At 50.5% G+C, this 14,689-nt stretch overlaps 1 protein-coding gene across 1 annotated transcript in view; it reads right to left on the minus strand.

Annotated features, from left to right (window-relative positions):
- ASTN2 (astrotactin 2) overlaps positions 1-14,689 on the minus strand; it is a 639,084-nt gene that overhangs the window by 294,413 nt on the left and 329,982 nt on the right. Inside the window, exon 11 of the mRNA XM_030535214.1 lies at positions 2,919-3,069. Coding sequence (XP_030391074.1) covers positions 2,919-3,069 — 151 coding nt within the window. The remainder of the gene's footprint in view (positions 1-2,918; positions 3,070-14,689) is intronic.

Genomic DNA, 14,689 nt, shown 5'->3' on the forward strand with positions numbered 1-14,689 from the left:
TGCAGGACCCTGTGGCTTCCCCAGGACCCCACTGGGGCAGGCTCGCTGTGGGAAGCGCACGGAGGGGCAGAGGATGCTGAATGCTCCAAGGAGAGACCCAGGAGGTGAAGACGTGTGAGCTTTTTGCCCTGAACAAGTCTGCTCCAAGGGAGAGAAGGCTCCCCAAAGTCCTAACTGGCTTGGTGGGTAGTAGTTCCAGAGCATCGCCCGGTGACTCCGTGACAGTGGGGAGATTAAAGATTCATGCCTCTAGCACCTTCCATTGCAACACAAGCTTTTCCTCATCGGACTGGTGAGAGGAGCAGAAAGAACTTCACTTTCTGCCTGGAAGTGGCATGGATCCCGGTGACTCACCAGTCCAAGGCTAGCCCCATTCTTCCCAGGCCAAGTCCACACGCTGGAATCAAAGAACAAAGGAAGCAAGGAGGAGTGTGTGTGGAGGGGTGGCGGGGAGCCTAAGAACAGCAAGCACCCTGGCCCTTCCAGCTCCCCACTCCCATTCAGCAGCATTTTACGCCCACATGGAGGCTGCTCTGTCTCTCCCCCGCAGCTATCAGGGATTGCGCTCCAAGGTGACTGCTCACGCTGATTCTCCACCCCTTCCCCGACCCTCCCGTGTTTTGCTCCCGTTAATTATAGCCTAAATGTAGCCATTAGGAGCAGGGTCGAGGAAGGGAAAGAAGCCCCACTTTCCCTGAGTGACATGGATTTCAGTGGCCACTGCTCCATGGGTGCACGCAGGGAGATCCAGGCCTGTAATTTATTGACAATTTCTATCTTAATACGTCTTGACTTTTAAAAGGCTGCATCTTGGCGGCGCTTCTCTGTGGCGCACGGCAATCAGAGCCAAGGCTGTTGCTGACAATATCTGGGAGGCGCATTACTTTTTAGGGGGAAATGGCAAGAGAGAGAGACAGACAGACAGACAGACCACCATCACCACCAACAACAACAAAAATGAAGAGAGGAAGGGAAACCAGCTGTGTAATGACCCACATTGTAAAGTGCTGCCTGTAACGTACTAGTGCTATTAGGCGGCCACGCTAAATGTGCTTAACGAGCATTTGGGGGTGGGGGAACCATGTTAAGAGCCACCCAGAGATGGCGCCACTCCAAGTTGACCTTTCCCGGCTCCCGTATATAAATATCTTCAATAAAGAAAGAGACGCTTCACTCCTGCTTCCAGAGAGCCGAGGAGGGGGCTGGAGAAGGCTCCTGCAGGGAACAGGGTGAGTTTGGAGAGGGGGTGATGGAGGGGTTGGGAGAAGCATCTAAGGTTGTGCACATGTGTGAGAGAGAGACTGAGTGTGACTATGAGAAAGACATGCGTGCATGAAAACCAGCATGTGTGTGTGTGAGTGTGTAGGGAGATGACTCTGTGTGTGTGTGTGTGTACACGTGCTGAGGTGACAGAGAGTGTGTATACACACAGAGGAGTGTCATTGTCACTGGCAATCTGGTGTGTGTGTGTGTGTGTGTGTGATGAGTTCCAGATTGGCCCTGTGTGCCAGTGACAGGGAGTGTCACTGTCAGTGAGTGTGTATTTGTGTGAAGTGTGTAATCACGCAAGTGCTCTGCTGTGAGTGCTAGGACAAGGATCCCACTTCAATCAGCTTGTTGTTTTCAGGCTCTTTTTACAGAAAGAAGACGACTGTTTCTCCAAGGTTGCCAGGTGACTCTGTTGCACAAGAAAACCTCCCTATCCCCTGTAGTAGTGTTAAAAATCAACCTACAGCAACAAGATTCCCTTGGAGAGGATTGTGATCCTGGAAGGTGTTAATGGCTGCCATCAGTCACAGGCCTGGATAAAGTCAATAGGTGCACTAAGCACTCTTCTTTCCGGCTTAATGAAAAGAGCAATTATGCCTGTTCACGTAATGAGAGCTGGAAAGAATATTGCCCAAGGCACTGGGCTGCCTGGCAAAACCTGAGCAGAGTTAAGCAGTGTGGTCCATGGGATTTCCAGGAGATTGGTTGCAAATACAGGGACTAGGGGGATTGTTTGCAAGCTGTGACTGTGCGTGCATGAGAAGCAGAAAGCGAGAGATGCAGGGGTGAGCGTGGCCCTGGGAGGAGGCTGAGAGATGGGGATTCTTTTCGGCGCAGAACTTGCTGGAGAGTCACACTCAGAAACTGCCTGTTGTTGTTTGCTCCTACTGTGTTTGGGGAAGCAGGACTTTGTGTGTGTTCTTGGTAAACAAACAGGACTGCACCAAAGAAACACCTCCCTCTAGCATCAGTTTCTCCTCCCAAGGGAAACAACCCTGAAGAGAGGCTACCCACTGGGGCCAAAGAGGTGGCAGAGCTTTGGGAGGGGCACAGTGGATGAGGGAGGAGTTCCCAGAAAGCTGGGAAGCATGTGGGTGATGGAGGAGAGAGCAAAGTCCATTTCCAGTCTATGACACTTTGGCAAGTACATGACAATTGACTCTGCATTGCTCCTTTAAGCTCCTGAGTCCTCCGCGGTATCTCTCGTGGCGCCGTTGGGCTGGAGAACAGGTTGCTCATTCCTGAGGCAGAATTCGCACCTGTGGCATTCGGGGCAGCCAGCAGGGCTGGGGTGGGGGCATTTCCCCAGTAGCTCCCACCCCTCCCCACAGCTCAGACCATTTTACCAGACAGGTTGACTTTCCACAGGACCCCTGGGGCATCTCTCTAGCTAAGGCCAGACAGTCTACTCTCACAGATCAAGGAAAGAGAGACGGAGAAGACAAAGGTGGGACAAGGAGGAGAGAGAGAAAGGAGAAGGAGGAGAGAAAAGGAAAGAGAGATAGACAGACACACAGTTCCACCGCCCAAAAAGGCAACAGAGATTCCCTTACCCGCATCCATGGACAAAGAACAAGTAACTCCCAGCCAGGGCACCCTCGACAACACACCATCTCTCTAGAGCACCGATCACCCGGTGGCATACGTACCACACAGCCCGTGGAGTCCACTTTGCGGTCCGACACACACTTGAAGTTACGGGTGCAGCCACCATTGTTGCGTGAGCAGTCTCGGACCGGCCCAAAGGAAGAGAGCAGGTCATTGATGGTTTCGAAGTAGGTGGACAACATCGCTTCTTCCCTTGGAGAGAAAAAGCACTGTTAGAACTGGAGACTGAGCAGACCCTACAGGTGGCCACAGGGAGATAACGAGATGGAACGTTTTACATGAAATATTTATGTGAAATATGCTCTGTTATTGAAGCTAAACTGTTTCATTGGCCTAGTTACGGCCCTCTGTACAGGGGTGAATTCCTCCCGCTGGACATAATTCCTACCCACCACACAGGGCTTCTGCATCTAATGCTACAGTGACTGGTTGGGTTGTTTGCGGTGTCCAGTAACCCATTTTAGGGGGAAAACAAGAGGGTGAGATTTCAAACGTGCTGAAAGGTCAGATTTTCAGAGGTAATTAGGCCTCTACATATTCAGATAAGCACCTAGTTGGATTTTCAGAAGTACCTAGATGCCTAAAATGCTTTTGAAAACCTCACTAGGCACTTGTCTGCATCTTTAGGTGCTTAAATACCTTTGAAAATCTGGTTCTAAGTGACTTAGGAGCAAAAGTCCCACTGACTTTCAATGGTCACTAAGGCACTTTTGAAAATCTCACCTCTTAGAGCAGGGGTGAGCAAACTTTTTGGCCTGAGGGCCGCATCTGGTTTTATAAGTTGTATGGAGGGCCAGTTAGGGGAGGGGGTCATGGCCCAGCCCCCACCTCCTATCTGCCCCCCACCCCAGGACTCCTGCCCCATCCAACCCCTCCTGTTCCCTGACGGCCCCCCTGGGACTCCTGCCCCATCCACATACCCTTGCTCCCTGTCCTCTGACTGCCCCCGGACCTCCGCCACCCCATCCAACACCTCATCTCATTCCTGACACCTCCCCCAGGACCCCCAGACCTCCGCCACCCACATCCAACCACCCCTTCTCCCTGTCCCCTGACTGCCCCCTACCGCCCCATCCAACCCCCCATCCTTCCTGACTGTCCTCCCTGGACCCCTGTCCTCATTCAACCCCCTGTTCCCCCCCCAGCCTCCCTGACCCCTATTCACACCCCCACCCCTGGATCACCACCCTGAACTCCCCTGCCCTCTATCCAACCCCCCTGCTCCCTTATCGCACAGCCTGGAGCACCAGTGGCTGATGCAGCAGAGACCGGGTCACGCCGGGCTCTGCAGCTGCGCTGCCCCTGGAGCTCACAGCCCCACTGCCCAGAGCACTGTGCCGGCCGCAGAACGAGCAAGCTGAGGCTGCGGGCGAGGGGGAACAGCGGGGGAAGGGCCAGGGCAAGCCTCCGGGGCCAGGAGCTCAGGGGCCGGGCAGGACGGTCTCGCGGTCGCGGGCCAGATGTGGCCCACGGGCTGTAGTTTGCCCACCTTTGGCTTAGAGCCACATAAACAGTCCATTTTGCAGGAAGCAAAGAATTCAGGGCTGAATGTGTTCTTCCAATTCGATTCCTGTCAGAGGGGGTTGGGATCTTTGTTGAGAGCACTTGGCACTTACAGGATGTTTTTCTTCTTCAAAGTGCTCTCCGAATATTAAGTCATCCCCGTAACACCCTAGGGGAAGTAGATATAATCACGCTGCTTTTCTGACGGGACACTGAGGCACAGGGAGGTGAAGTGCCTTGCCCTAGGTCACAAAGTCACTCCCACTGTTATTTCCTGCCCATGTTTCATACATCTCTTGTGTCTCTTTGTATTAGGGCTGGTCGATACTGGGTACTGAATCAGCAAAGCTATGTCCCTTGGGGTTATGAAAGTCACCCCCCTATGAGACAAGGCTATGCTGACCTTACCCCCGGTGTAGAGAGCGCTGGGTCGATGGAAGATTTTTTCTCCTGACGTAGCTATTGCCTCTTGGGGAGAACCCCTCCTGCTGCTGTAGTGAGGCCGGGTCTACACTAGGAAATCAGGTCAGTATAACCAGATCACCGAGAGGTGTGAAAAATCTACACCTCTGAGCGACACAGTTAAACCAACCTAATCCCTGGTGTGGACAGCATTTGGTCGATGGGAGAATCTAGCTACCATCTCACGGGGAGGTGGATTATCTACACCACCGAGAGAAGCCCTCCCATTGGTGTAGGGACCATCTTCACTGAAGCCCTATGGCTGCACCACTTTAAGTTCAGACAAGCCCTGAGTGTCTACACTGTAGCGTTTTCAATGTAGACACAGTGTTGATGCGCAGTCATCGCTAGGATTTACAACTCTCACGTGTGTGTCTGGGTGAAGGGGGAGGAAGAGGAGATGTCTCAGCTCTAGTGCGGCTGGGATTCCAGGGTCAGATCCTCAGCTGCTGTCAGTCACCATCGCCCCAATGACTGGAGGCAGAACAGGTGTGCAAAGCCGAGATGGCCCTTCTATCACGTTGTGCTTGCACCAGAGTGATGAGGACGGAGGGCAAGCTGGGCGTTGGGAAGAGGGATCAATTCTCTCTTTTAATTAAATCTAGAAACACCAAATGAAAGAGGCTTTTGTGCCTCTTGTACGGCCAGTGATTTCTGCTGGCAGCAATTAGGGGAGAGGGGAGGGGAACCTCGCTCTCTGAAATTACGCCTGGTGTAATGGATCATCGCTGACAAAACAGGGGCAGCGGCTGATGAGCCTGAATGAGCCTTTACATGTATTAAAATATTAACCTTCTCGGAGGCAGGGGTGGGAGGCAGAGAGATGGAGGGAAGCGTTTAAATGTCACCTCTGAGACGAGTGGGGTGACAGCACCTTCTCCAGACAGAGAGGCTGTTTGGCTCTGGACGGATTGATTCTTCATAAATGTTTGTTACGTTGGCGGAACATTGTTACAACACGAAGGCCTGACAGGAGGATATGTCACGCCGAGGAAAGGACGAGAGGTGAGCTCAGAGGGAGCTGGAAGCAAATTCTGGTTTTGCTGCATCTGAGAGGGGCTGCTCTGCTCTCTGGAGCCAGACTCTACACTCCACAGCCATGGACACACTCAGCTTTCCTTTTGTAATGTTGGGGTGGATTTCAGCACTGCAATATTTAATTAAAGTGCTCACACAACAAGACAGGGTCAGATGGTGTCGCAGGCAGTGGGTGATTTTCTACACAGAGAGCTCTGCCTCTCCTATTCCAGTCCTATGACCCTCACCCAGCTATTCCAATGCCCCTCAATCCCAACCTGCACCGCCTGCTATTCCAGTCCTAGGATCCCCACCCACCCTGCCAATGCCCCTCAATCCAGACCTGCAGCCCCCCTACTATTCCAGTCCTGGGACCCTCACCCAACTCTGCCAATGCCCCTCAATTCAGACCTGCAGCTCCCTGTTATTCCAGTCCTGGGACCCCCACCCACCCTGCCAATGCCCCTCAATCCAGACCTGCAGCCCCCCTACTATTCCAGTCCTGGGACCCCCACCCAACTCTGCCAATGCCCCTCAATTCAGACCTGCAGCTCCCTGTTATTCCAGTCCTGGGACCCCCACCCACCCTGCTAACGCCCCTCAATCCTGACCTGCAGCCCCCTGTTACTCCAGTCCTAGGACCCCCACCCACCCTGCCAATGCCCCTCAATCCAGACCTGCAGCCCCCTGTTATTCCAGTCCTGGGACCCCTACCCAACTCTGCCAATGCCCCTCAATTCAGACCTGCAGCCCCGTTATTCCAGTCCTGGGACCCCCACCCACCCTGCTAATGCCCCTTAATCCTGACCTGCAGCCCCCTGTTATTCCAGTCCTAGGATCCCCACTTACCCTGCCAATGCCCCTCAATCCCGACCTGCAGCCCTTTGTTATTCCAGTCCTAGGACCCACACCCACCCTGCCTATGCCCCTCAATTCCAACCTGTAGCCCCTGCTATTCCAGTCCTAGGATCTGCACCCACCCTGCCAACGCCCCTCAATCCCGACCTGCAGACCCTTGTTATTCCAGTCCTAGGACCCCCACCCACCCTGCCAATGCCCCTCAATTCCGACCTGCAGCCTCCTGTTATTCCAGTCCTGAGACCCCCACCCACCCTGCCAATGCCCCTCAATTCTGACCTGCAGCCTCCTGTTATTCCAGTCCTAGGACCTCTACCCACCCTGCCAATGCCCCTCAGTTCTGACCTGCAGCCCCCCTGCTATTCCAGTTCCCTCCCCATTGAGATCTTGCGATGTTTCCTTAGCCTCGCTCTACAGCACCTCCTCCTGTTCCAGATCGGGGCTCCGCACAATCTTTGCCAATTCACCTTCTTTCTGCCCTAATGCCCCACCGTTATCCCAGTCCTTGGTTGCTCCAGTGGTTGTGCAAACATACCCCGTTGCTGACCCACAGCACCCCCTGCTGTTGTAAGGCCAGACTTTTTCACAGCACCTGCAGCCTTTGTCACCAAATGCCTAATCTGGCTGAGCCTCTCTGCCCAGCCCTCCCCGATAATCACACACGTCCATGTGTCTCTGCACTGACCTGGGAGTCTGTTACTAGGCGTGTCCCGAACAGATACTGCACAGTGCATGTTGGGAGATGGAAAAGCCCTTGACTACACCCTTGACGGACACTGCCAACTCCATTTCTTCTGTGGGTCATTAGATGGGGCCCCAGACTCAGAATCCTTAATCTTATTCCAGGCTCTAACCTGGACTCACTGAGTGACCTTGGACAAATCAATTAAACTCTCTGAGCCCCAGTCAATCAGAAAGGGAGGGTGGTGACTAATGGTGCTCACCCACCGTGGAGAGCAGCAGGTAAAAAGCCACTATCTAAAGGCTAAGCATGCTGGGGATGTGAGCAGCTAGTGTTCTGACATGCTGTACCACTCAACCTCTTCATCAAAATTTCACTGACCCCACCAACTATGCTGTTAGGTCAAGGAATAGTGTGACCGTTAAATGTCAGTGGTAATGCACCAAAGGGTATTAACCAAAAGACAAATCCAACCGGTTGCTTTATGGGCAATTCAACAAGACGTCTCCTGTCTGACTGAGGTTTAGATCAAAAGCTTCTTTCTCCTGCTCCCGGCCTATGGCTGGTTTCTGGTGAACTGACACCTCGCCCAGAACTCATTTCACCCTGTCAGTCTGAGCCAGATGCTTGGATTTACACTGGAAATAAATACAGATAACAGATTCTGACATGTCCCATTGCTAATACATGCCCTTTAACGTCTGTGTCACTCAGGGAGAGATGCTAATACTCAAGTCAAGATGGAGAGCAAGAGCTGTGCCTGATCTGGAATGTTTAGCAGCATGGGCAGAGAGGGGAGGGAACAGCCCCTCTCTGAGCATCTGGACAGGAAATGCATCTTCTACATCAGGAAGGTTTCAGCAAGAACCTTTTCTCCTTCCCAAAGACAGGCACTGCAGCACCCCCTGAGCCAGAGGCATATTTATTCTGCATAAACACCTGAAATCCAGGCTACTTGGTCACCTTGACCAAGGGGGGCTGGGTTTTTCATCCAGGAGAGCTCACGCAGCCATTGCAAACTGAATCTGACTGCTGCGCTTCATGCCATCATGATGTCCGGTTGCCCAAGCGTATGCACTGATCCGTGTGCCTGTCTGCTTCCAGCACTTATGGTTCTATGCTCCCAAGGGAACAAAACACATCTGTTCCCGTACAGCTCTGTGTTTGTCCCCTTGTTAACCACTTCACTGCTGGCCTCTCCCCCGACTGCTGCGGTGGCTACATTCCACTGATGGCCAGGTGAAAATCTGGGGTTGCCACATCAGATCAGTACACCAGGCCCTCACGTCTCATCTCCTGCTTCTGATGAGTGACAACACCCATGGTTCAGAGGACAATGGAAGGGAGATGGGGGGCGGGGAGAGTCTAGCCAACTGTGTACAGCTATACATTAGGGGAAATAATCCCTTCTTACCTCAGATCAGATAAGCAGCAGCAGCAGCATGGGACTGGATTATCCTCAATGTTTGAGTCTGACTCCCTGCAGCAGTGAGTTCCACAGTTTACCTTGAAAAATGTTTCTCTTCTTTGTTCTACATTTGCTGTTAATTTCACGGATTGACCCCGTGATCTCTCATAATAGGAAAGGATACTAAAGAGGGACTCCTCAGTCTGCACTCTGCTGTTCTGTATCTCAGAAATGTCAAGTGCCCTCTGACTCCTCTCTGGCCCAGGCGAAATAACCCTAGTCTATGCAATCTCTCATGTGTATCAATTTCTGCCTGGGCCTTAACCATCCACTGCAACGCCATGCCCGCACCATATCCCAGCTCCCAGAATGCCACACCTGTGTCAGGAATTCTGCATGTGATGTAGGTCAGAAATATCTGATACACGGAGCAAATTTTGGATCCCAATGCAAAGAACATTCAGAGTTTGTGAGCAAATTTCTGCTTCCAGAGACCTCTCCCTACCACAGAAGGCATACATTTAAATGAAATGCACTTGCCTCGCTGCCAATCATGCATTACAAGGCTCTCTGACTATTTATATGGCAATACATTCTTTGCATGATACCCAGAGACACTGTTTTTGTCCAGGCTTCACAATGGTTCCTGAGTCAGAGCATAGCTTCCATTGTTCCCCGGGCAGTGTGCCATCTCCCACTGCCTGCACTTGCTTTGACTACTCATTTGTAAATACTGTTCTCTTCTCCTTCCGCACTGTGCCGCATCCTCCTCCCTCACCCCGTCATTAATAAAACAGTATCAGTGACAAATACTGCTGGGGGTTACTCATTCAAGAAATATCAGTGCCAAGCAATTCTAAAAGGCCCCAAAGCACCCATCCCAGAACCAGCTCATCATGCCAGTCTCCTGAGCTTCACAACAACCCTTTCTCCTGGGCTGACTCTGGGAGGGGATAGCTGGGGATGATTCCCCTCAGCTGCCCTCTCCTCTGTACCTGCTCTGTCCCTAAGCTAACCATTGGTGAGACCCCGATACATCCGCGGCATCAGCTGCCCTCTGGTCTACCAACAGCGCTGAAGAGGGGCATCAAGCTACAGCTTTGCTGCTCACGCGTCCCAGAGGCAGTGAATGCTGAGTGGAGATGGGGTTGCTGCATGCTCTGTGGACTTCAGCATCCCCCCGTTTCTGCATAGGGAACTGCACATCCCCACCCCCATACGCCAGACAACAAAGGAAAGGTCCAAGCAGAAAGGGTGACATCTTCATCCCCAAACACAGAGCTGTCTCTTTAGCCCACCAATATCGACTATCCCCACAGAGGGGGCTCCCCACTGCCGAAACCCCTGCCACTCCCCACCCCAGCCATACCTAGAAAGGGTGCTCCCCACCCTGACCAGACCCACAGAGGATGCTCTCCACTGTCCATCTCCCCAACCCTTCACCAGCCCTGGGCATTCGCAGAGAGGGTGCCCTCTGCTGCCCAGCCCCATGCCGCTCTTACACACTGAGTGGAGTTGCCTTCCACTGTTCCCTTTTTGGATACAAGGCACTTCTTCGCTGTCCCCCCACCCCAACAGGGAAAGTCCCATGGGACACGACCTTTATCCGCTGCTGTGGTTTGCCTTCTAATGAGCTGCTTGGTGGATTCCCCAGCACAGAACTGGCAGATCCACGGGATGACAGGAAGCAGCCAGGCTGTGTGTTAGAGGTGGAAATTAACCAGACTGGCCCAGGGCAGCAATTGCGTTGGCTGGCAATGAGCAGCTGGAATGAACCACGTCCTGGGGCAATAACTTTCACACCAGCTTAATGCACCCAACTGACATGAAGTTCTGTCCCTGCCCCCTGCCTCAGCTCTGTGCACAGTCCATGAATGCCGGCAGTGCCATTCCTACAACTGTGTTCTTGCCACTGGGACAGGGAGGTGACAACCATTGTGGGCAGGAGGCAGAACTGCAGAGGTGCCAGCGGTCTGTGAGCTGGGGTATACATTCAGGACTCCAAAGCCAATGCACAGAAAAGCTCTCACTGATGGCTATGGCAAGGTATGCACGAAGATTAGGTGTAGCAGGTGACAATCCTGCAGTGATTATGGCCAAGCATCACGTGGTTTGATATGCCTCTATTTCTGGGTGCCCATTTGAGATGACTTAAAGGGGCCTGATTTTCAGAACGTGCTGCGCATCTACCCTCCGAAAAGCAGACTTCTCAAAGGTATCTCAACATGAGTGCCTGGCGTCAGTGCCTTACTTCAGCCACCTTGTCACTTTCCGCTTTCAAAAATAGAATGTGAACATGTAATTAAAGACTGTCTGACACTACAGTCGCCTAATTACGCATACACCAGTGGGCCTAATTACAGTGGCACAGGCAACCTTAACTGTGGAATTTCCTAATGTTTATATATCACCCCCTCTCCCATATAGATCCAATATTGTCAAAGCTGCCGAGAGGAGGCTGCCTCCCAAATTCCCATAGATTTTAGTAGGCATCCAAATATCTTAGGTGGTTTTAAAAATGTCAGCCTGTCATAAACAGATAGCTAAGGGTTAATGTTCTTTTACCTGTAAAGGGTTAACAAAAAGTGACCTGAAACACCTAACCAGAGGACCAATCAGGAAACAAGACTTTTTCAAATCTGGGGGGAAGGAAGTTTTGGGTGTGAGTTCTTTGTTTTTTGTTTTGGTTGGTGACCCTCTCGGCTCTGAGAGTGATCTTTCTATCTCCAGGCTTTCTAATCTTCTGTTTCCAAGTTGTAAGTACAAGGATAGTAAGACAATAGGTTTATATTGTTTTTTTGTATTTACATGTGTGTAGTTGCTGGAATGTGTTAAATTGTATTCTTTTTGGATAAGGCTGTTTATTCATTTTTTCTGTTAAGCAATTGACCCTGTATATTGTCACCTTGATACAGAGACCATTTTATGTCTTTTTCTTTCTTTTTATATAAAGCTTTCTTTTTAAGACCTGTTTAAGTGTTTTTCACTGGTTAAGGCTAAGAAACGAAGGGAGGGGGAACATCTCTTTATGTTAGATTTACAAAGCCTGACTTTGCATACCCTCTGGGTGAGGGGAGAGAGAGATTTGATCTCTCGGTACTTGTGTTTCAAGGACTTGAAGCAGGGAATCTCCTAGGGAACCCAGGGCGGGGAAATCTGAGATGAGATAAAGAGGGGGAAGGGAAGTGGGTTATTTCCCTTGGTGGTGAGATTCAGGGCATCTGAATCTTGGGGTTCCCCAGGGAAGGTTTTGGGGAGACCAGAGTGAGCCAGACACTGGAATTCTGGCTGGTGGCAGCGATATCAGATCCAAGCTGGTAATTAAGTTTGGAGGTTTCATGCTAGCTTCTCATGTTCTGAACTCTAAGGTTCAGATCTGAGTAGGACAGTTATGACACAGCCATACAGGCCAGATCCTAAGTTGGGGAAAATCAGTGTAGCCCCATTGACTTTGGACAATTAACTTCAATGCAAGTTGGTAGGTTTACCCCAGCTGGTTCATATGAATGTTCCTTAGTACTGTCATGTCTTATGATAGTAGGCCTTATAAGCCCTAATATGGCAAAATTAGATAGATTGATAGATAGATAGATAGAATCATGGTTCAAACTGTGACAGGTTCCCTACAAGTCTGTAGTAATATACTAGAGATTCTATAAATCCAGCGCTGCATTGGCGGCATTTAGAAGCTTATCCTGGTAACCAGAAACTTAATTAAAATAGGGGAAAAAAGCCCAGAGTCTTTACAAGACATCAAATTGGGGATCCCAGGATCTAGGTGTGAAACTGACGTTTGTTTAGTTATCTGGGACTGATCCTTTGATGCTCTGCATAAGGAATTCCCATCAGGCCAGTGGCCTCTTTCATGGTAAACTACCAAACACACAGAAGGGGAGAGAGCTCAGTGACATCATATGCAAAGGGTAGGGCCAAATCAGTGATGTCATATAAAGCTAAGCAAGCCAACCGTTATTTCTTTTTTCTTTGCCTTAGCAAAGAATCATGATCCTCTCTTCAATGCTGAACAAGCGAAGTGCAAGTGCAAGTAAGATGTCCTAGCTATACACTGACACATGCCTGGTCTCCTAGGCAACCTTTGCTAGAGGAGATTTAAGAAGAGGCACATGAGCGCTAATATAGATGATAAACCACATTCAATAAGAGTCTTGTGATTTGCATGTCTCAGTTCCCAGTTCACTGCAGCTATCAGGGCGCATAATTATTCTCAGAATCAGTACATTCAATTTCATGGGTGGCAGCACCTTTTTTAAAAAAGTTTGTGCATTTCCAGAAACCAATGGCTTGATAATAAAGCATGGAACACTTGGTTCAGAGCACAGTAAATTCTGGCTTTTGTCGGGGCAATAAGCGAGGGTTAACCACATCAGAGGATGAAGTTCTAGAACATAGAGATGGGATTTCAGAGACCTATCTCTACTCCTGCTCACATCCTAGAACACACTCATCCACAGAGATCACTGACACTTTCTCCAGACTGCTCCAGAGCACTGGAAAACTGGTAGTGAGGGTGCAGCAAACCTTGATTTTCTTGGTTCAAAATGGGTCGAGTTTAACCCAGATCCCAATGGATGGTTGGGACCACAAGGCACATATTTAGGGCTTGATTGTCATTTAAATTAATGCTTCTTTCTACCACTCTGGAAATGTAAAGTAGCCATAAGTTACTCACATGCTGAGAACTCAATCCTACCACAATTAAATAGGTGCATATCCTTGCTGCTCACCCATATGTGTTGGAGGAACGTATTTGGTTTAGCACTTGCAGAATCAGAGCCTTAGGAAGTCTACTCTTTAGAGTTGGAGACATGTCTTCTTCTGTGTTTGGAAAGTGCCTAGCCTATGTTGAGTGCTATCAAAATCTGATGAGATTCAACAAGGACAAGTGCAGAGTCCTGCACTTAGGATGGAAGAATCCCATGCACTGCTACAGACTAGGGACCGAATGGCTAGGAAGGAGTCCTGCAGAAAAGGACCTAGGGGTTCAGTGGATGAGAAGCTGGATATGAGTCAACAGTGTGCCCTTGTTGCCAAGAAGGCTAACAGCATTTTGGGCTCTATAAGTAGAATTGCCAGCAGATTGGGGGACATGATCATTCCCCTCTATTTGGCATTGGTGAGGCCTCATCTGGAGTACTGTGTCCAGTTTTGGGCCCCACACTACAAGAAGGATGTGAAAAAATTGGAAAGAGTCCAGCGGAGGGCAGAAAAAATGATTAGGGGGCTGAAGCACATGACTTATGAGGAGAGGTTGAGGGAACTGGGCTTATTTAGTGTGCAGAAGAGAAGAATAAGAGTGGATTTGATAGTTGCTTTCAACTATCTGAAAGGGGGTTCCAAAGAGGATGGATCTAGACTGTTCTCAGTGGTGGCAGATGACAGAACAAGGAGTAACAGTCTCAAGTTGCAGTGGGGGAGGTTTAGGTTGGATATTAGGGAAAAAAAATCACTAGGAGGGTGGTGAAGCACTGGAATGGGTTACCTAGGGAGGTGGTAGAATCTCCTTCCTTAGAGGTTTTTAAAGTCAAGGTTGACAAAGCCCTGGCTAGGATGATTTAGTTGGGGATTGGTCCTGCTTTGAGCAGGGGGTTGGACTAGATGACCTCCTGAGGTCCCTTCCAACCTTGATAGTCTATGATTCTATGACAGGGGTGGGCAAACTTTTTGGCTTGAGGGCCACATAAGGTTTCCAAAATTGTATGAAGGTCCGGTTAGGGGAGGCTGTGTTTCCCCAAACAGCCAGGCGTGGCCCGGTCCCCATCTCCTATACGACCTCCCAGCTTCTCACCCCGATGGTCCCCCTGGGACTCCTGCCCCATCCACTACTCCCTGCCTCCTAACCACCCCCAGACCTCCCAAACCTG

This window comes from Gopherus evgoodei, chromosome 16, assembly GCF_007399415.2.
Source record: "Gopherus evgoodei ecotype Sinaloan lineage chromosome 16, rGopEvg1_v1.p, whole genome shotgun sequence".
In the NCBI taxonomy this organism is placed as follows: Eukaryota; Metazoa; Chordata; order Testudines; family Testudinidae; genus Gopherus; species Gopherus evgoodei.